The 24,038-nt window shown below is 37.0% G+C and overlaps 1 protein-coding gene across 2 annotated transcripts; it reads right to left on the minus strand.

The window, feature by feature from the left end:
- Nucleotides 1-908: 908 nt before the first annotated feature.
- Nucleotides 909-22,770, minus strand: LOC121731970 (solute carrier family 2, facilitated glucose transporter member 1-like). 2 transcript variants are annotated; one of them, XM_042121682.1, is made up of 11 exons: nt 22,512-22,770; nt 10,459-10,605; nt 6,681-6,841; nt 6,228-6,352; nt 5,365-5,505; nt 5,024-5,161; nt 4,338-4,525; nt 3,438-3,650; nt 2,681-2,783; nt 2,318-2,486; nt 909-2,017 (listed from the first exon to the last, which is right to left on the minus strand). In XM_042121682.1, exons 1-11 carry the CDS (start codon nt 22,587-22,589, stop codon nt 1,909-1,911), a joined length of 1,572 nt encoding a protein of 523 aa, XP_041977616.1. In that variant the 5' UTR covers nt 22,590-22,770; the 3' UTR covers nt 909-1,908. The 2 variants fall into 2 exon arrangements, with proteins under 2 accessions (XP_041977616.1, XP_041977617.1); XM_042121683.1 differs by lacking the exon at nt 22,512-22,770 and adding an exon at nt 15,760-15,832.
- Between the last annotated feature and the right edge of the window lie 1,268 nt (nt 22,771-24,038).

Here is a 24,038-nt window from a genome sequence, read left to right on the forward strand (position 1 = left end):
AACTTATTACAATAAATAAAATATAATTAGCTTAAAACTCATATTCGATTTTCGTGACTTACACATTGTGCAACAAAAATAATAATATAAATAAAAATACTAAAATATAATTATAATGTTTTTTTTTTTAATAAAGCCGACAAACTAAAAATACTTTTATATTATGCTTTGAGCTACCCTTATACCAACCAGCAAACATAGCTCGGTCACGGAACACATTGGTGAAAGACAAAGAGCGATTCGGTGACCTGGCTATAGTTTAATTTTCCTTAACCTAATAGTATAAAATTCATAATGATCAGCCTTGAATGAAGTTTGGATGGTTGACCTATGCAATAAGCAAGTACTTAGATATTTTTTTGACCTTGAAACTAGAAAGTGCTTTCTATGCAACTGTATTCATATTTTTTGCATACTTGTATGCATATTTATACAATGCAATAACATTTAGTTGTCCTGATATGCCATTTATATATTTTATAATGTATGTATTTGAAAAATAGTACATTTCAATTCAGACTTCTCTTACATTATTGGCAAAATATTATAGTTTTAAACACTAGAATCTAAATCGTATTATCACACACTTAAGTACTATAATCACTTGTAGAGTAAGAGCCAGCGGCAAAACTATGACGAAGATCTGGCTGCTACTGGCTCTTGGGCTATTGGCCCATTATTGTTAATAATTATATTAATTACGTGGTGTTCATGGGCGCCGGCAGGGGGGTGCCAGGTGGTGCACTTGCACCCCTTGGGAATCTCGGTATCAACAGGAATTATTGAAATAAAAAGCCGTCTGTAACCCTATTACCATGCCGTACAAAGATAGTTCGTAATGTTTCGGCACTAAATGTATTGTTGACGTAAATAGAGTCAGAAAAGAAAAGAAAGAAAACTAAAATCTGCGTTTTTTCCCAACGTATCAGACACAGACATAGATAAACTTAAATGTAAATATTTTTATTAATAACAGATATTAAAGTCCAATTTCATCAACGACTGTTAAAGTTTATGCTCGAAAAGTATAACGTTACCTGTTTCGTTTTTCATATAAATGAAAGAGAAGACATGACAATATGACGTTGGTGCAATTGGACATAAGAATAGCAAGTTAATTCATATTCGTGCGCATTCTAATATCTAGTAAAGAGGAGTATCTAGCTTTCTAAAATACTACTAATTAGGTAAGGAGACTAAATTTTAATCTAAACTAGCTGAATGGAATTTAAAAAAATCATGGAAGCACCAAACTCTTACGAATTACCTAATGGTAGAGTAAACTGTTGCCTATAATATAAATTGCCGATGATTTAATTTATTATTTAATGGTGTAAAAATGTTAAATGCTAAGTATTTTTCTGAGTAATAAGTCTTCATACTTTTGACCATTTAAAATAGTAACTCTCTTAAAAACTTGGCATTTAGGCACTGTAATTTATGACTTAATTTAACAAGACACTAGAGTGAGTACCAAAACTATAGTAATTATGTAAGTACTACTTTAAAGACATTTCCAAAAAAGGATACAGATACCTTACAAAAAAGAAACGAAAACATAATATATTCGAAAGAAACATTTCTCAGAGTAGCAAGTTTTTGTGGTTTAAATGCTACATTGGATTTTACACAGATTTAAAGCATTTCAAAATCGTTTTCGGGTATCTAGATTCTAGAATCTAGAGGGTAAGTTGAGGCACAAAACTTCTTAAATAAAATGTAAAAATTGATGTGAAATTCTGTGCCACGTTATTACAATTATACTGTAGGAAATTTTTTATAATGCCTAACTTGCTTTGAAAAGTACGAATAAAGTTTCAAGAAAATTATATCAGTCATATCCACACATCAAGTCCATCAAACCTGGACCAAAATCCAGGCCTGACAGGCCAGGGCCAGCTATAGTCATCAGGCCTGGTCCACAGGCAGGCCGAGTAGCGGTCGCGAGGCCAGGCCGCGCGCGCACAATTCCGTCACTTGGGTGGGGCTCTTGCCGCGCGTCTCGGGGAAGTACAGCCTGAAAATAATATAGTATGGTATTTGTTGAGATTGGTAAAGCAGATTGACGTATTATACCGTCTAACAAAATAAATTGCAGAAACTTTGGGAAGCTGATATCTTAGGCATTTAATTGGAAGACAGAAAAAAAAACTCTAACATGAATGTGTGTACGATTCTGAGAATAACAATAGTTTTAACGTAATCGACGTTAATAGTAAATTAGTAACCAGAAAGTCCTGTAGATGCCCACCAAGAAGTTGCCGCTCCAGTTTGCCAGCGAACATCAAGCCACGCCCACATCACGTGATATACTCACTTGACGAAACAGAAGAGCGCGGCGGTAGTACCGGCGAAGATGAGGAAGCAGGCGGGCCCTATGGCGGCGCGGAGGGAGGGGAAGCACATGCCCACCAGGAAGTTGCCACCCCAGTTGGCCAGTGAGCCCCACGCCATGCCCGCTCCGCGCGGTGCCACCTCGAATATCTCTGTAAACATATTAATACCGGGTGTTGTGTGCATTTCCATTGACGCTGAGGTAAGCGAGCGTTGCAAGGAATGTGTTTTTGAGAACCAATAGAACCGCTTTATTTGCAGAGGTTTGCGTAAATTGCAAATCTATTGGGTCTTAAGAGTTTCTTAATAACCTTATGACCTAGACATATTGTGGCATGGAACTCACCCGAGGCAATAAAGTATGGTATTGGTCCGAGACCGAGCCCATACACGAACACGTACGCCACCACCGCCGACATACACACGTACGACATCCACCACACGTAGTTCTGTAACACATAACAACATCCGTTAAGTACATTTTTTGAAGGGAGGGAGGGTAAGCCAGAAAATGTTTAATCTCTCCTTCTTACTCATATATTAGCAATCAAATATAATCCGCGCCAGAGCTTCGAAGAATCGGACAGCGAGGAGGTGCGAGTGTGGACACGCTCGAACAAAGCTCCCCCCTCGACGTCATAACGTCATCACTCTAGTTTCACACAGTCTAGATTCACCATGGCAGCTATACAGGGTGTAACAAAAATAAGTGATAATACTTTAGGGTGTGTACGTGTTCCTTGTAGAGAGTTCACCGTGAAAGTAGGAGCGCTGAAAGACCAAAAATTTTTTTCACTTTTGTATGGGGAAACTCATGACGCTCGGGCCCTTGCCCATACAAAAGTGAAAAAAAAAATCGTCTTTCCGAGCTGCTACTTTCACAGTGAACTCTCTACAAGGAACACGTACACACCTTAAAGTATTATCACTTATTTTTGTTACACACTGTAGATACGGCTAGTGCGGACAGCAGCACGGTAGCCGCGGCGGTGCTGGCCAGCAGGAGTGAGCGGCGGCCGGCAGTGGGCAGCACGCGAGCCAGCCCCACCGCCGTACATACGTCGCGTACGCGGCGACTTGTAACGTCATCACTCTACACTCACCATGGCAGCTATAGACGCGGCCAGCGCGGTCAGCAGCACGGCAGCCGCGGCGGTGCTGGCCAGTAGCAACGGGCGGCGGCCGGCGGTGGGTAGCACGCGCGCCAGCCCCAACGCCGTACACACGTTGACGGCGCCGCACGCTACCGTCGCGTACGCAGCTACCCGTGCGGTCGCGCCCGCGTTCTCGAATATCGTTTGAGAGTAGTAGAACACCTGAAGAACATTTGAGAAGGTTTTTATAGCTATAGCTATTAATTACACTTTTAAAAAGTGAAATGTACATTTTACGCGCAACTCTTACATTTTTAGTAAAGATTTAGCCAATTTTGTTCTTCATTAAAGGGCAGTCTACTGCCAGAAAAATATTATTGGTATCAAAAACTTATTTCTAAATAACGAAGAACACATTGACGTGATTTATTGACGTATAATATACAACTTTAATCTTTATAATAAACTTATGTAATTAGGTAAGTAAACAAAATTACTCGTAATAACAAACGTAGATTACACATGCGGAAAGAGAACGTAAAGGTGATCATAGGTTATCGTTATCGTATTAATTAACCACGATACACGTAATATTGTATTAATTAACTATTGGAAAGAAAGTTATTGTTTATTATTAAGTATGTAAACTTGTAATCTAGAAATAACGATAATCATGGTTTAAATCTGGTTCAGAATTATTCTGAATTAAATAACCCACTCAAAAGTCCATTCGACATTTTGTTGAAGAAACGAGCGATGCAATTAACGAATTATCAAAAACAGTTGTGTATGTTAAAGAAAATAATACTAAAAAATGTTTTCTCGGCCTACTTCCTATTTTCAATGACAATATATTCTAATTAACCTAATTTCAATAATTCATGTAACGTACAAAACAGCATCACTGACCGCATTAATGCCGCTGGTCTGCTGCCCCGCCTGCAGCGCGCACACCAGCATCAGCGGCAGGCGCAGGCGCGGCGACCGCAGCGCGCGACACATGCCCCACCCGCCCGAACCCGCGCGACCCTCCTCCTTGAGCGACTCCACGTCTTCCACCAACGCACTTGGTGACACACCACGGAGACGGTGCAGCTCTGCAAAAATGGACGGGTTAGGATAGTGGGATGGGATATGGCTGATAAAAGAAAAATATGAAGGCATCCAAGAAATAATGGATAAAGCTTTAGGTATTGCCAACTTGGATTTTGAGAAAGCTTTTGACAAAATTAACCATAATCTAAAACAGCTAAAACTTAAGTTTATAAGATAATCGTGAAAGTGCAGCTTAAATATTTAATCAAATAAATTACTAGTTGTAGCAAAATTAGCAGTACACAAAGCTAGATCTTGTCTAACTTTAGTGACGCGCCCCACCACTTCATTACTTGATATAAATGAGAAAGGTACTGTAAATTATAAATATACCAGAGGGGCGCGTCATTTTAAATTGGACGAGCTCCACAGTCAAGATGGTGTATCACAGGGATCTGTTTTAGTACACAATTGTATTATAATTTTTGTACTTATAAAAAATACTATATTATAAAGCATTTGAGCATTGGAATAATTAAATTAATAAAATATTTACTTACCATTCAAAGCTTCATTTTCTCTTTTCTTAACTACGTACAGGTACTTTGGACTTTCAGGTAAAATAAATAATATAGGAAGGCATATTATAACTAGAACTACGAAGGCGGAAAGTAAGTAGGGCCAGTCGTTGACACCACCTGCAAAAATATCAATAGAAGGTATGAAAAAATCAACTATTTATATTTCTGCTTATATTGTATACTCTTCGGAAAAAATCGAATTATCATTATTATGACGTAATATATCGGCATTTGATTTTACTACTTCTTTACTATATCTTTTTAGCATCACTAACAGTATCTCAATCTCTACCTAGAAAACCTTATAGAAGTATACATACCCAGCAAGAAGTCAAGGCCCATGACCTGTCCGACCAGGACGCCCACGTTCACGCCCACCGGGCAGGCCGCGCCCATCGTGCCCGTGAGCCCCGCCGGCGACAACTCCGTTAAATACATGGGCACTATACTCGTGGTCAAACCTGGAAACAGATTTGAATACTGTTGGGTGTGTTCCGATAAATAACCGTTCGTGAGATAAGCCCTTTCAAATAATTTCTCATTTGAAAGGGCTTATCTTACGAACTACTTATATTTTTTAGCCCGTGCAATCCACGAAGACGCGCCCCACCGCTTTTTGGGTAAGGATCTTTTCCTTTTACCGTGACGTTTTTTCTTAATTGGTCTATTTATTGTAGTGTGCGCGTGCACTCATAGGTATTTAGTGTGTACCGATAACACTCAAACATTGGCGAAAGCTTGCACACATATACTATAAACGATTAGGAGGAATAGTAGGACGTGTCTTCGTGGATTGTGCGGACTATATACTCTTTTTTTTTATGAAATAAGGGGGCAAACGAGCAAACGGGTCACCTGATGGAAAGCAACTTCCGTCGCCCATGGACACTCGCAGCATCAGAAGAGCTGCAGGTGCGTTGCCGACCTTTTAAGAGGGAATAGGGTAATACTGAAGGGTAGGGATGGGAAGGGAAGGGAATAGGGGTGGGTAGTAAAGGGAATAGGGTAGGGGATTGCGCCTCCGGTAAACTCACTCACTCGGCGAAACACAACGCAAGCGCTGTTTCACGTCGGTTTTCTGTGAGAACATGGTATTTCTCCGGTCGAGCCGGCCCATTCGTGCCGAAGCATGGCTCTCCCACGTATACATTTTAGTGACATTTAGTAACAAAACATCATTTACCTCCAGACAACCCCACCAGCAGTCTTCCAAGCACCAACATTTCCACAGAGTTGGCGGCGCGACAGGTGCAGAACAGCGCCGCGCCGGCTATCGACAGTAAGTTAGTGAGGATCGTAGCTTTCTTCCTATAAATACAGTCATAGCATGAGAAATCATACAAACAGAGAATATAAAGGTCGGCTTAGGGGGAGACGCCACGGCCTTAGGTGGTAAAAGATCAGGCGCAGGAACAACTTTTACATTATTATCCAAAGCATGGATCATATTTCTAGACACATATTCAAGGGACAGAAGCATTTGTTCAAGATTAGGATTCGAATCCATGACTTCTTGAGTCGACAGCAAAGATTTAAGCCGTTAGAGCACGAAGGCATTGAGCCCACAATTATTAGTGCAGGCAATTAAATAACCGTTGACCTTTATATTACTACACACATCACCTCAATTACTGACCTGCCCAGTTTATCAGCTAACACGGAGCCCAGTATGGACCCCGTGCATCCTCCCACGATGAAGATGGCCACCACGGAAGACCAGAGAATGTTCATGGACGCCTCATCTAGCTGGACCCCGTAGCGGCTCAAGAAGCTCGAGTTGCAGAATCTCTGGATATTCTGGGGGAAGATAGGCCTAAAAATGCTTTTGATTCTCTGAGCAGGTCAACTGAACATAGGAAAAAGTCCATAAATATTTCTAGTGAATAGTAGCTTGCAGGCTTAGATGAATGATTGGTCTCGCGCTCGCGCTACGACTAGATACCGTCGGAGTACGTGAAAAATGCGGCAACAAATCATACGCCTGATACGGCGTAACCGCGCCAGTCGCGCCGCAAGCTTCGGGTGAGGTAGATGTGTCGATAATTTTCGAAATTTTAAGTTACGTCCGTAGCAAAATGCCAGTTTGCGTAGTGAGACTATGCAATAATAACACTACAAGAAACAAGAAAGGTACTGGCACCACATACCATCAGTATATATTATATAAATCGTCATAAACACAGAAAATTAATATAAACCTGAAAATTCGGATCGGAGTACCGCTTGATGTTCAGTGTTGCCAATTACCATAAACTAAAAATTCCCAAATTTTTCTGAGATTGTGATTTTTATTTATTTATTATATCTTATTTTTTATATATACATAGTGGATGAGCGCATTAAAATCTCTAGCTAGGGTAGCTGGTTCGAATCCCGCCAACGGAACAAAAAGTTTTCAAAGTTCCTGGATCATGAATGTGTATATAAATATGAATTATGAGTATCATATTATAATAAAAATCTTAAATACAGTTTATATTTTATGTAAGTATACAATACAGTAACAAATGAGAAAACAAATTTAACATTTGCTTTTTTATGACTCATTCTTAACTTTCGTTAAACTTCCTACCACTGTTTTTGTATTGTTTTCTCATCAATATTGTACCCATTATATTTCGTTGACCTAAACAACGTTGTTATTTTATCGCATTCTTTTCGAATGGACTTTATTCCAATGGTAAAGTTTATCTGTTGATTGTAAAATCAGCACTTACTATACAATAATAATAAATTACAAGACCACAGCAACTAATTTTTCCCCATTGATTGGGCACCAGTCACGTATCTGGCAACCCGATTATCTACGCACACAACAATATTTGTGCATTGTTTTACACACACTACAATATTGAGGTGCCGCATTCAGAAATCTGTGTTTTCTATACAGCACGGTATCTAGTCGAGCGCGCGCGCGAGACCAATCATTTATCTAAGCTTGCAGGTAAGTACGCTTGGTAGTGTATGTCCAAGGCGACATTATTGCTGTCTCAAACCCGTTGTAACTAAGCTCAACGATTCCGGATGAAAGTTTGACTTTAGAATAACACTTTAAACAAATTAAGCAAAACGAAAGTAAAGTTTGCAAAACTGGTCTTATCATACTTAAATTCTATTCGAAATTTTATAATCAACTAGATGTCCCGCGCGGCTTCGCCCGCGTAAATTAGAAATTTTACAGAATCCGTAGGTACATTTTCCCATAAAAAATATTTCCCCCGTTTTTCCCACATTTTCCTGAGTTTCTTCTGTCGTATTAGTCTTAGAGTAATAATATAATATAACCTTCTCGATAAATGATGAGTCTTACTCGATAAATGATCTATCTAACACTGAGATAAGTTTTTAAATCGGACCTGTAGTTTCTGAGATTGACGCGTTCAAGCAAACATACTCTTCAGGTTTATAATATTAGGTAGATATAGATTTTTTTTAATTATCGCTTGACAAACTCGAGTCTCGATCTAAAAGACTATGAAATGGTATAATATGGTAGTGATGATGATGATGATGAAGAATGTAATTTGCATAGTAGCATATGCTTTCTGTTCTTAAAACAACGCCGAAACTCCCAAACTTGTGTCTATAAAGAATCAGGAATTCTCTCAGCACCTTCCGAACCAGGTATATCTCGTATACCAGGTATATCTCGATGCAAAATCTTACTTGTTGGTAGCATATGCTTAGAATACTTCTCACGAAACCGAAGTCACCATATGTTTCCCTATAAGTTTTGAGGAGTTCCCTCGATTACTTATGGATCCTTCATCAGATCACCACTTTTCTGAATATAATACCAAATTGGGATGATACCCTATATACCAAAAGAAAAATTTTGAAAATCGGTTAACAAACGGCGGAGTAATCGTTGAATATAAGAAAACGAACATAACACCTCCCCCATTTTGAAAGTCGGTTAAAATTGTAGCCTATGTGTTATTTATTTAATATTTTAATCAGCACATGAATTGAATAACAAAAATTTTTTCAAATTAATCGTAGCACCATCTGTCAGGACAAACTAAAATTGAAATAGAATAATATTGAATGCGATGATAGCGCCGTCCGCCGGATCTAATGTAAAACATTCCAAAATCAACAACTCCTTATAAATAAGAAATTAATTGAAAAAACATTTTCCAGTAGACCAAACTGTAAATCTAAACCATTCTCGAATCTCCACGAACACACACAAAAAATTTCATCAAAATTATTCCAGTCGTTTAGGAGGAGTTCAGTCACATACACACGCACACAAGAAATATATATATTAAGATTTAAATTATTGTGGTCGTTCTTGGACAAGGCCATCAACCTGAAGACAAACAAACCCAACCTTTTAATCAGAACACGATTTTATGTATTAAACGCATAATTAAAAGTTTTAGAAGACTTTACGACGGACTATTTGCATATTGGCATTAGCCAAATATAACTTTTCCGCGTATGATTCACAAGGTGGTTGCTTCGGATTTGCTTGCTTTGCATTAGATTGTTTATAGGCAGTTAGAAAAATCATCAGATTATTATGGACTTCTGCGACTTCTAATCCCCAGAAAGAAAGAAGAAAAGGGGGAATATGTGATATGATGAAATGATGATACGCGTCCATCACGGGTACATCCGAAATGTGCAACTCTTTCTCTCATGTGTTTATCGCACCCTATACCGAAGGGCGAAGATGCTTTTGAAGATAGTTCTATCCATTAATCGGGCGTTATCATCGTGTTTTAAGGTAGGCATTAGACGGGTTCACACGGGCATTCGCCGCGCGAGGCAGCTCGGTTAGTGTGGACGAGCCTCGCCAGAAGCACGCGCCTATTTACTAGCGATCCATATGGCTCTCGCTTCTCGATTCCATCGCGTCGAGCTGATCCATTTAGACCGGCAGTGCTTTCAGATTCATGGATGAATTCTGGATCGACAGCCATACCAAATAGATCGATGAATCGCTCGTGAATGCCGGCCTTTATACTATCAGAGAAGTTGATTCCTAGGCAGATGGGGGACCTATGTAGTTTGGTCGCGTTACGTCAAACTCAGCCGACAGATCACAACAGAGACGTGGGAGAGCCATGCTTCGGCACGAATGGGCCGGCTCGACCGGAGAAATACCACGTTCTCACAGAAAACCGGCGTGAAACAGCACTTGCGCTGTGTTTCGCCGAGTGAGTAAGTTTACCGAAGTCCCAATCCCCTACCCTATTCCCTTCTCTACCCTCCCCTATTCCCTTCCCTTCCCATCCCTACCCTCCCCTATTACCCTATTCCCCCTTAAAAGACCGACAACGCACCTGCAGCTCTTCTGATGCTGCGAGTGTCGATGGGCGACGGAAGTTGCTTTCCATCAGGTTTTTGTTCCAATTTTCTACAAAACCCAAGACTGTCAAGAGTAATCTATGAACTCAACTCACTGCAGCGGGAGTGTTGATGACGCCTATATTGTACCCCACGGGGAGCGACGAGCCGAGCGTGGTGACGATGGCGGCCAGCACCAGGTAGAACGACCATCCCGACGGCGGGCTCCCGACCGTCAGGTGCTCGTGCTCGTTTGTGGTTATCTGTGAAAAACAAAAATAACGGCGGGAAATCAGGGGAGGAAAAGTCTTTTATGTGTCATCCAATCGAATGAAGGAGAATTGCACTTTTATCTTAATCTGAAAGTCTAAAGGGCTGTTTCACCACTTCCTGATAAGTGCCGGATAGGCACACAACTTATCTGATAGATAAGTCTGATAGGTAAGGTAGGTAGTAAGGTAGAAAGAGGTAAGGACTAAGGTAACTTGATCTTATAATAGGTATTTTAGTTTTTAAAGCGACACATTATAAAAATTCGGCCAAGTGCGAGTTGGACTCGCGCACGTAGCATTCCGTACCATTATATATAGAGAAAAAATAGGGCAAAATTTGTGTTTTTTGTATGGGAACCCCTTTTAATTTTATATTAAAATTGTTATTAAATATTAAAGCACACATAAAACTAAGGATTGTGTGAAAAATTCAAGTACCTGTTCCTATTATTGATATAGAGTAAAAAGGGCCAAAAAAAAACACGTTTGTTGTATGGGAGCCCACCATAAATATTAATTTTATTTCAAACTAAACGAATTAGCAACGTTTTGCTGTACATAGTTAAGTATATGAAAACTTGTGAATACTCTATCTTTAATCTTTATCTTGAATCCCACTTACCTATAACTTTATTTAGTATTGAACTGTCGATACTGTCGATAGTTACATTGTTTATTTATATCTTTAGCGTGAAAATTGCGTTACTGCTGCAAAACTAATAGATGTAATAGATCTGTAACGTCCATATAATTAAAATCTTGAAGCTAATTGAAAAATATCATATCATCATGACACAAAACGAAAATACTATAGGAAATAGATTAATAGGGTAGTAACAAAAAAATGTGTTATCTCACATAGAATTTATTGTAACTAGCTGCAGTAAGTTAAATAGACTTCCAATTTCAGTTTAAACGTTAGACTTATAAGAGTTACAAAATATATCTTATTTAAATCCTAGCTTATTTACTAATGGACGGAAATACGCCTAAATACTGACATGGACGGACTAGAAAATACTTTATTGAACATTAGTGTCTATATTTTGATTGTACTACAAGCATACACACTCTATTATCACGTAAGCGACATTAGGTGCGTGCGTCGTAAATGTATTTAAACTGTTTGTAGCACTGAAATCAAGTTTACAGTTAACTTAATCGTAGCAGTTCATCTGTCCTTATATACTAATCTGTCATTATTATTTGACTAAGCATTGTTTAACTGTATTTTATAAGTTGCAGCAAATCTGAGTAGCATACTAAAGTTTAATGATAAGACATATATTCTGCAAACTAATGCTATAGCCTATAGCTTAACGATACTTGACGAAGATCAAATTGACAAAGGCAACAACGAAATCAACACAGAACGGGAGCACAGAACAGAAGATGAACAGCGGCCAGAACCACGCGCAGCTCCAGCCGTCCAGGATGAAGTACGTGAAGAGAATGGACGCGGAGCCGTGACAGAATATAGCTGGTGGTGGGTTAAGGAATCACAGTTAGTGTTGGAAGCAAATTCGCACTAAGTTCGTTTTTCGCAAGGCAACATTTTGGGCAAAAAAAAATTACGCTACAACCTTTGCCGCATATAGTGATTACTGATTATATAATATTGTGGTAGCAGAGCAGCTGTCAAACGCATATTATTGCATTTGCAAAATACATAATCTAGACGCGGTAGCGTGTCAAGTCAAGTTCCAGCATAACATAACTGGCGAGCAGCACCGGGTTGTAATGTAATATTACACGAACCATTTGCAGCTACTTTTGACCCCCTCATAATTCAGAAACTATTTCACATAAACGTTTCAAATTTGGTAATTAATTACACTGCCGGAATCATATTTATTAAGTACTAGATGACGCGCGCAACTCCGTTGCGCCAAAATTAGTTAGAACCGTACATTTTTCCGAGATAAAAAGTATCATATGTCCTTTCCCGGGACTCAGAGTATCTCCATACCAAATTTCAGCAAAATCGGTTCAGCGGTGTGAAGAGTTAACAGACAGACAGACAGACAAACAGACGACACACTTTCGCATTTATAAGATTAACATAGATCTTCATACCGAATTTCATATTTAAATCAAATAATGGACGATTTAAATGAGACATACTTATAAAAATCTGTGTGGTTGAGTTTGCTTGTCATTCATTAAAGTTTAATTAGAAATAAGCAGAAATATATAAGTAAATTAAAATACGAAATTGTTTAAGACCACTTTTTACCCGACAAAATACATTCATTTGAAACTTCCAAGTCCAAGTCTCTACACATTAGTAAACGCCCTCACATTATAGAGAGACCTTCGTTCCTTAAAATCAGCACTTTGCTTAACTGAGAAACAAGACTAGGCTTTTAAATTCTGTCATTAAAACTTTAGAGGGCTGGTAGTAAATTTTATAGACCCCATGTGTGTGCACAACACGAGCACTCTGTCTACTCTCGTAACTCAGTTAAACAATTAATAAGCGACAGAAATGGCGAAACAATATCGACTTTTGACATGACCATCCGATGATCACATAATCGAGGAGTCAGCTTGCAGATATGAAAACAACATTTTATGTAATAACAAGACAAGAAAAGAGCAAAACGAGCAAGCTCTTAACTTGGCTTTGAATTTGGTTTTGGTAAACCGATTTAAATGGGTAAAGATAGGGCTGCCATCACCCAAATTACCTTCGCCGGTCAGGCACGACAAAATTCCCGGACATTTGACCGAAATGTGGTTATTTCCCCGGACGGATAATGTCTTGCCAATTTTTGCTTTTCTGACTAACCGTCCGTGCAAGAAACCGTGTGTATGCTCAGCGAGATTGTATCTTTCGTTTATTGCTGCATGACTTAAAAGTTAAATTATTTCTCTCAACAGAAGTGTTCGGATTACACCCGGACACTTTTCAAAAACCCGGCCGGACGCACCACGGACTAGGACAAATTCGGGGAAACCCAGACGGATAGCAGCCCTAGGTAAAGACTAAAGAGATACTTTTAACACGGGGGAAGGACATAGCGTTGTTTTTAACCAGAAAAGCTTTGCAACGAAGTTGCAGGCAATGTCTAGTACTTAATGACTATTGTTATTTATAAATAATTACAACCTAATACAATAGACACTTAGAAGTGCAGTTACACCAAGCGCACGTGCAAATAGTATTTGTTGAAGTCAGATAGCACTATTTGTTCTGAACTAGGATTAACTGCTTCAATAGAAGGTAGCTTTAGTCACGTGTCTGTTATTGAAACCGTTGGCACTATTCTTATGCATAATGCAGCCTCTCCACGTTGGCATTTTGACGACGATTGAACATGATACAGGCATTTTCGCAATCATGGATATTCGTTATGGTGCATCGTGGAAAGAGATTTCATACCTAATCCAAATTAAAATTTTAAGTAGCCCCGAATAATAGATTTAAATAATCTCAATCTCAACTATAGTGATATTTATGAGATTTCGAGACAGAGCAGTAGTTGATTGATTTTTCTAGTTGTATAGAGGCAAACGAAGGTTTTTGCTTATTAATATTAATACTAACAATAAAGCATTCTAACAATTTGTATAATTAATACTTCGTTTTATTCACTTCTTCAACTTATTTTTTTTTATTTGGGGTCAGTGGAGACCCCATGCGACTACTTGTGTGATTTTTTTGATGCGCCTAATTAAGGGTTAAGAACCTGAGGGTAAGAAGAAAGAGAAAGAAGCGTGATAGAGAAATAATAAAAGAGAAATAAAGCGTGATTAGAGATCAAAAACAAAGAAAAAAAGGAAGTATCAGCCATAAAATTTTATTTTATTTTTAAATTAATTAAATTAATACAAAAAAGGATACAGGTTAATGACACGGAGCGCGAGAACATTGTTAGTCCGAATATGAAGGTGGTTAGCTCAATTAGTATGAGGGCGATGGCCATCGCTAGCCCGGTGATTATTCTGAAAATTAGAAGTCTGTCAGGCCTTTATACAAGCTGTACAATAGATACATGGGATCAGGCCTTTATTACAAGCTGGACCTTGATTACACGAAAATTTTCATATTGATATGTATGTCGTAGGATGATTTGATAAATCGAATTTTCGCGAAAATTCTAGGGTTTTCGAGAAAACACGGATAATTACATAATGTTGATTACATTTTTCAATCTTACTGACAAAATTTAGTGTTTTCGCGAAAATGCGAGTCGCCCTAGTACGATTGCGAAACGAATCGTTAGTTATTATCGAAAAAAATCACTGATTGGTCGGTTTAAGCGCCTCACAAGAACATCTTCTCTGAATTTATGGAGATTGATATTTAAAACTCTTCTACTGTTTGGAAGTTTTTGTATCTGGACACTTAAAATATTATGAGTGAATAGACATCACGGAAATTGTTGTAAGAAACAGTGGCGGATTTACCAATAGGCTAAGAAGGCTGGAGCCTAGGGCGTCAGATTTAGAGGGGCGGATTTAGCCCCATTTTTTTATCTTACAGAAATAAAGAATGCCACCTAAAACATTTCTTGTAAAATATTGCCGAGACGATCACAATATAAGGTTTACGGTTTACCCTGTGAAAAAGATATGAGATCTCATGTAGAGTCAAGCTTCTGAATCTACTATACGGCCTAACTCTACTGACCCTAACTTAAATAAATTCTACATACCAGTAAATATGTATGGCTTCGCCGTTTAGCTACCGCACAGTGTAAAACCTTGTGTAAGTATTCGTCTCAGCAAACATTTTCAAAAAATGTTTTTGGTGGGATATGATTGTGAACTATAAAACTAACGTATTGAATTTCAAAGGTCAGTTATAGGGGCGGTAAAAATTGAATAGCCTACAGGCGGAAAATTTGTAAACCCGCCACTGGTAAGAAAATTGTATGAATGTAGTATTAAAATCCTTCAGCATTTAAAAAATCTCATCCTATTAATGGTGATTGGTATAATTTTTTAAACAATATACTTTTTATATTTTTTTATTTTAAAGGTAGCGTTATTTACTTTTAATATTATAAGATTTTAAAGAACCACAAACGCTGCGTACAAAACTCCATCGCGATGGAGTTTTATAAATAAAATGATCAATAAAAATAAAATAATCAAGTACACATAAAAAATGTTTGTAAATATCACAAACTAACTAACCTTCTCGTTATTTTTCGACACCATTATCGCAAGTGGAAACTGACTCTCACACAACACCAATACGAATGACGAAAAGCAACAAGAACCTACGATATACACGCGGGGAAAACATACAAACGCGTAACGCGGGTTTCCTCGGTGGCATATAAAAATATTGTGTGGCCTAAATAACATTAAATCAGGGATGGCGAACCTTTTCGTATCACCCTGCCCTTTTTCTAAAAATATCTATGAAGAAGTCGTAAACGTGTCATTCAATTATTTTTGTAACTTGGTGAGTATTTCCAAATTTGCCTAATTTGGTGCTCACTATGCAGAGGTGGATCTATAACCTTCATTGTTGATAAAATAATTTCAATACTAGCTGTTTTGTGAATAATTATTGTGATTTGTGAGTTGTGACCAGTAGCGTGCTCCTATGTATCGTGATTCGTGGCCACTGGTGGGCGGTGGCACGCGAGCCACTGGTTCGCCATCGCTGCACTAGATGTTGCCAGCATTCATAAAATTCGTCGCGCCGAAAATCTAAATTCGTTGCCGAAACAACATGTTGATAAAATATTAGTAGGTAGGTATGTAACTCCAGAAATACGTTGCGCCGGAATTCGATAATTGCGCTTCCAATCCTATGTCCTTCACCGAGGTCCGAGACTCAACGTGTCTGCAGACAGACAGCTGATGATGCCGAGATTCGAGTATTTTGAGGATGCAGATTGCAGATATTGCGGTAGTCTGCTCCTCAAAACCAATACCTCTGAAATCGCAGAGTTTACATTATTAAGTAATAATTATTATTGTACTCCGGAAATCCGTTCGCATTTTCCACAATATAATTTAAAAAAAAAGATACATACAGCCGAACGTATTACCCCCTCCTTTTTGGAAGTCGGTCAAAAAACCATCCTATTTCCCCGGGACTTCTTTCAACGTATGTTGTATGAAAGAGAAGGCATGCTTTGATAAACGATTAGAAAAGTCTCACTGACTACGTTTTATTATAAAAGTTATGAATTGAAATTGTTATATTTGTTCAGTTTACGAATTCTTAGAGATGTGTGTACTCAAGGGCACGAAGTACATAATAATATGATGAATATAATGTACAACTGAACGCATTAGTTGAAATGTAGTAAACATTTCAACTAATGCGTTCAGTTAACAAAGTTCATGGTTAACAACCAGTTAACCATGAACTTTGGTCGCGAACAAAAACAATATTACGCGTCACTCAAGGATTAGGGCCGGTATAAATAGTCAGTACTCAAGATTCGTCTCAGTCTCAAGACACGGTTCAGGCTCCGTGATTGGTTGGCTGTCAAAATTTGGACCAATCACAGAGCCGAACCGCTTCTTGAGACCGAGATGCATCTTGAGTACTGACTATTTATACCGGCCTATGAGTACTACCCATTTAAAAGTTGCCATGAGGGCACAGGCCACACAGGGACTGTTGTAACTTTAAGGATATGTGTTACATGTCCGTCTGTAGCTACGTAACTTCCAACACAAGAACCAATGGATAACTTGAACTACTTTGTTTTTTGTTTGAAAGCTGACATGATCGAAAGTAATAGCATCATCATAGTTAGATCACTTCGCTGCGTAAAAATATAGACTTTGGAAACACGAGAACGAAAAACCTTACGCTCATAACACATTGTCAGCCCCTAGCATAGATATTATGCGTTTTTGAGTAGTGAGCATATAATATGGATCCATTCCTATCGAATAAAATACAGACCTTATATATTGCGTTGGCCTTCTATCCTTTTATCCTTTGGCTATTAGTGATTGATAATATATAATGAATTAAACCTAATTGCTACGCTTATAAGAATTTCCTATTTTTCTCGAGAAAAACGAATGCACTAGGATCTAAGAAGTAAGTACTATTTATATGCAATACATGTCACAAAAGTAAATAAGGTAAGTATAATAATGCTTCAACTCCCAAGCGGTCACATGCAACTGCGATAACAAAATAAAAATAAATAAATAAATAAAAAATGTTTTATTTCTGAGTAAATTTGAATCAAATTTTTTCAGAATGTCTACCTGATGCCTACCACCGGTTCGGGAACTACCCCGGCGAGAAGAACCGGCGTAAGAAACTCGCACGGGTTCCACTTTTTACCAAAAAAGTGAGAGAAAAATTATTCTTTTAAAATAAAGTTTACAATTTTGTAACTTAATATTATATACAATGTCAACATACATAATTGTAAGTCATAATATAATAATGTAGAAGTAGCCAAGCAAGAAGCCATCCTACTCCCAAGATGTGCCATCTTCTATGAAATCATTGACCTTATAATAAGCTTTGGCACACAAACGCTCTTTGACTACTTTTTTAAATTTATTAATGGAAAGATTTTGAACGTTTTCTGGGATTTTATTGTAAAGGCGTATACATTGACCTTTAAAAGATTTACTGACTTTACTAAGTCTGATCACTGGCATGTCCAGCTTGTGCTTATTTCTAGTATTTCTACAGTGGATGTCACTTTTAACTTTAAATTTATTTATATTTTTTCTAACATATATTACATTATCCAAAATGTATTGAGAAGCAACAGTTAGAATACCAATTTCTTTAAATTTATCTCTCAGAGATTCTAAAGCAGACATTTTATAAATAGAACGTATGGCTCGCTTCTGCAGCACAAATATTGTATTAATGTCGGCAGCGTTTCCCCATAAAAGGATTCCATATGACATCCTACTATGAAAATAACTAAAATATACTAATCGTGCCGTGTCTTCGTCAGAAATTTCTCTAATTTTTCTGACTGCATATGCTGCAGAACTGAGCCTACCTGCTAGATTAGCAATGTGAGGACCCCACTGTAATTTACTATCAAGTGTAATACCTAGGAATACAGTGTTATCTACCAAATTCATCTTCTCATCATTTAATAGCACATTGGTTTGGACTTGCCTAACATTGGGCAAAGTAAACTTTATACATTTAGTTTTACTAGAATTTAAAAGTAAGTTATTAACATTAAACCAATGTACTATTTTTGAGAGAGCACTGTTTACCTCGTCGTAGTTCGACTGTTGTCGCTTCACTTTAAAAATAAGTGAAGTGTCATCAGCAAAAAGCACTATCTCATTATTATTATCCTTTACTAGATAAGGTAAGTCATTTATATAGATGAGAAAAAGAAATGGGCCTAAGATAGATCCCTGTGGGACACCTAATTCTATTTTGGTTCCATTGGACCTTTTACTATTTACCTCAACCCTTTGAGTCCTATTTTTAAGGTAAGAAGTCAAAAGGCTGAGAGCAGAGTCCTTTATGCCGTAGTGGCGCAGTTTCCTGATCAATGTAGCATGCTCAACACAATCGAAGGCTTTGGAGAGATCGCAAAACACACCTAAGGCATCCTGCGACTCCTCCCAAGCTTCAAAAATACTACAAAGAAGTCCTATACCAGCATCCGTTGTGGATCGACCCTTAGTAAATCCGTATTGGTTATCGTGCAGCAAATTATTTGAATTAAAATGCACTAGTAATTGTTTTAAAATAATTTTTTCAAATATTTTACTAAAGGTCGGTAGAATCGATATAGGCCTGAAATTAGTGGGATCCGATTTAGTCCCGGCTTTAAATAAAGGAACAATCTTGCTATGCTTCATCAAGTCAGGAAAAACACCATTTTTTATGCAGTTATTAAAAATCATTGCTAGATGAGGAGCTACGATATCAATTATTGATTTAATAATTTTTGTAGACATGCCCCAGAGATCTGCAGTATTTTTAATATTCAACAATTTAAAGGTATCAATAATATCTCTGGGGTTAATTTCTCTAAACTTAAAATTGACATCACACTCCTTTACATTGTCTCTGAGTAGCTTTTCGGCAGCTTCAGGTGAAGAATTTAAATTTTTAGTCGTTGAGACCGGAATGTCAGCAAAAAACTTTTCAAAGACCGTCGCAACTTCTTGATCATTAGTAATCTTTTTATTTTCAAAGTATAGTTCAAAATCAGAGCTGCGACAGGATACATTTCCAGTCTCACCAGCTATAACCTGCCATGTTGTTTTTATTTTATTTTTAGAGCGTTTAATTTTGTTTTTTATGTACAGGGCTTTAGCAGCTTTGCAAACTTTTCTAAAGGTTTTTGAGTAGTTTTTAACATATGCTTTAAATACTTCACTATTGTTAATACACCTTTCATCATATAGTTCATATAATCTTTTTCTACTAATTTTAATCCCCTTTGTTGCCCATTCAATAAATTTAGTTTTTTTATTACTGTTTCTAACTGTTTTAGAAGTAAATATTGAATTAAATTGAGTTCTTATCACCTTAAATAATTTATTAAAAGCTTCATCAGAGCTGTGTGACCTATCCAATAAATGGATATTTGAATTTAATTTACTTCTAAATTGCTCAATACGTTTTGTGGTCACAGGAATAAACACAAGATTTTTCTTCGCGTCACTGTCACATTTCAAATTAAAAGAAGCTATTTGTCCACAGTGATCAGAACTTAGCTTATTAATTATTTCTTTTTTATCAGGAATAAGATTAGTAAATATGTTGTCAATACAAGTGGCTGTAGTCTCACAGACCCTTGTAGGTTCCTGAAACAAACTGTAAAGGTTATACGATTGAAATAAAGATGTGAATCTAACAGTAGTGGAGGTTAAATCTAATAAATTAATGTTAAAATCACCACATATAATAACCTTTTTATTAGATGCACATATTTTTGACAAAGTTTGTTCCATTGTTACTTCAAAAGAATCGTATAACCCTGATGGAGGCCTGTATACGCCCACAATGATTAGATGGCTCAGCTCTATGCAGGCCACCTCTATTATTCGTTCAGTAGAGAGACTCACGATATCCTTACGTTCCTTAAACTTCAAATTGTTTCTGATTAAAATTAGAGAGCCTCCTCTAATGGCATTTTCTCTACTGAACGAACTTGCTATCTGGTGATCATTGAAATTGAAAATGAGTTCATGTGATCTGAACCAATGTTCAGATATACACATAATATCAATGTTAAATTCCTTTAAAAATAACTCAATTTCAAGTTCTTTACCTACCATACCTTGTAAATTCTGATGCACCAGATTAATCAAATTACATTTATTTTTCCTCAGTTTAATTGAGTCTATCAAGTTATTGGTAGGATTTTCAACATTTAGACTTGAACTTAATTCATTTGTGCAAGAGATGTCCTCCATTGTCTTAAAAGATAAGCTATTGTGTCTGGTTATTCCACGATTGAGGGATTAAATATACTATTTTGATATAGCAAATACACATAGTACTGCAAATACTATAAATGTCATACAAGTTATTGTTTAATACCTTTTCCATTATTACTATCATCTCCTAAACACACCGAATAAGGATGTTTTTTTTTTGTTTAAAATTAATATTTTTCTTAAATTAAAGAACTAAGTTCTACCAAAAAAATGCTAATAAAACATATTTTACACTCCTATTCACTTTGGGTTAAAAATGGTAAAAAGGCTTACAACATTACATAAAAAGTAGAATTTTTGAGCTTATTTAAAGAATTTTTTTACCCAGTTTTATTTTGTGCTGCCTTGATAATATTATGCATGGATTCCTACATTAATATGCAAAACACTATTGATTCCACTTTCCACAGATAACATAATACAAAGTATACTTCTATCAAATAAAACACTAACCTAATTTAAGTTATTTAAAAATAATTTTTCTTAAAAAACCTATCAACCTGAAAGTAAAAAAAATATGAACCCATCATAATTGTTATGCGGCAGCCGTCTGCCACATAACAGTTTAAAATCTATTGTGTCTGCAATACCCACGATGGAGATGCTATGTAACTATGGATTTCTATGTTATGGCCTAGGAGTGTGTACAACATTATTTTATTCTCAGTAAGACTAAAGATCATAATCTATTTGCTACTTAATATCTTAATCTTACCCCAATGTAAACTAAGGATTACTGTAAACTACAACTGTTTATATTTTGCAACAATGCAAGGATAAGTTTATTAGGTTGACTTGCATATTCCATAAAGCCTGTAAGGGCAAACAAGGTTTCTTCTCAAATAAACGTAAATATTGTTCATAGATCTAAAATAAAAAGGTGCTATCATAAGAACCTGTTTTGTTATCAGTTCTATTAAAATGAGCATGGTTTTGTTTGTATGTTTGTATGTAGGTCATATCATATTTTACTAGCTATTTGACCGAGCTTTGCTCGGTATTCAATAAAACACGAATAAAATCACATTTTCTAAAAATTATTATCGATCGATCGATCGATCGATAAATCGATCTACCTAGATCGATTTATCGCCTCCAAAACCCCTTATATACTAAATTTCATGAAAATCGTTGGAGCCGATTCCGAGATTCCAATTATATATATACAAGAATTGCTCATTTAAATATATAAGATAAGATTGACGAAATTACGATATTATGCAGGTGTTTATTAACTTCCTATGGTTTTTATTGCGACAGCCACGAAAACAACGTACCTACTATGACGTTGTTTTCTGTTTATACTCTTTGCCTAGTCAAGGATTTTAGGAAACCACAATAAAATTGCTTCGGTCTACATTAGAAAGTTCTACTGTTGACTTCTAGCAAGGGCTTGGCGTGGGCTTCGGAGGCCCCTTAGCAAGTTTAGCAACGTAAATACACAAACTTCAACAAAGGCATAAGGAATAGGAAAGCTAGGGACTCCACAAGGGAAATTAGGTTTTCATAATGCCACTTACCGGCTGAGATATATCTGGTAGTGACTGTCGTGATATTGGCTCGGCAGACAGTGAAGAACATTCTTCTTGCTGTCCCATAACAACGACACCATAACACAAAAGTGTCCGATTAGAGACAAAAACCTGGACGGTATCAACGTATCCGCTCCTCTCATACCGCTATTGTATTTTTTGGTAATGTAACGGTAAATTTTATTTTTAACAGCTGATAAATAATTAGGACACATTCGCAACAAAAACTAAAATAGAAATCCTAAAGCCCCAAATATGTCACTGTCAACTGTCAAGTGTCAACCGTCAACTGTCGACTTTCAAAAAAATCAATTCGGCTGTTTTCCGTATACCCTGCCAGTATACTTATTAGTAAAATTTTCATAGAATAATAGACAAAATATGTGATTTTGAATATAATAATATAGGACAAAATGTCATTGGATATAGAATACTGAATATCCAATGCTGTAATCTGTATCTACTCAATCATCAATGCCACTGTTGGTTGGTGGAGGAGCTTACGGAATACACATGCTTTTTCTGAACGAAATTGTCTTACTGCCAGCCGCCCGGCAATCGGCCAGTGTTGCCAATTTAGGATATTGTATGCTAAATTTGGCATATTTTTACGTTATTTAGCATATTTATTTGTTGTTTAGCATATAGCATCATTTTTAGCATATAATTATTTAATAAAAAATTTACCATAACAGGGTAATAATTACTCTGAAAAGAGTGTAAGTATTACGCATTATTACCACTACCACATTCTAACGCCGAAATTGAACGCGTTTTCAGCCAAATGAATGTAGTAGGTAAAGACTTCGCAACCGTTTGTCAGTAAAAAAACTTTAAATCTTCGATCACTAATATACGAGCAAGGGCGTCGCCAGCTGATGGCCCAGGGAGGGGCAAGTTGACTTTACCTACTACAATTCATACTTTTCTCATTCTCTATGAATGAGAAAAGAATGTATGAATTGTTGGTAAATTCGACAGCACATAAAGCTTTTCACTTCTACTACGAGCCTTACATCTATTACCAGATTTTAATATTATAGTGGTCGTTGTTTGCATTATATTTGGCAACTTTTTAGAATCTCTAGGGGGGGCAGCTGCCCCTCCCTGCCCCCCCTTGGCGACGCCCTTGTATACGAGATACATAGTCCCATACAAAACCTCTTGAAAATCTGTCACCAAGTAAAAGTGTTTAAAAAAGTATACATTTATCTAAAATCAATCTTAATAATAGTTATTAAAGATCTTTTTATAAAACAATGTACAATGTGTGTTTACAAAGCAATAAATTTTTACGAACGACGCCCGCTTCAAACTAAATTCAACCATCGTCCATATGTCTTAAAGTTTAAATTATTACAATTCCAAAAAAAGCACTTCACTTATTTTACGGCCGCACGTCGCCGCTGGAACAGGGTGAAGTGAAGTATGAGTGGAGTCGAACTGTTCAACATTTTTTGTTGATTGTAATAATTTTAATAATCCATTTTTAATTTTTCCAAAGTTTAATGTATA

This window comes from Aricia agestis, chromosome 11 (assembly GCF_905147365.1).
Source record: "Aricia agestis chromosome 11, ilAriAges1.1, whole genome shotgun sequence".
NCBI classification, from domain to species: domain Eukaryota; kingdom Metazoa; phylum Arthropoda; class Insecta; order Lepidoptera; family Lycaenidae; genus Aricia; species Aricia agestis.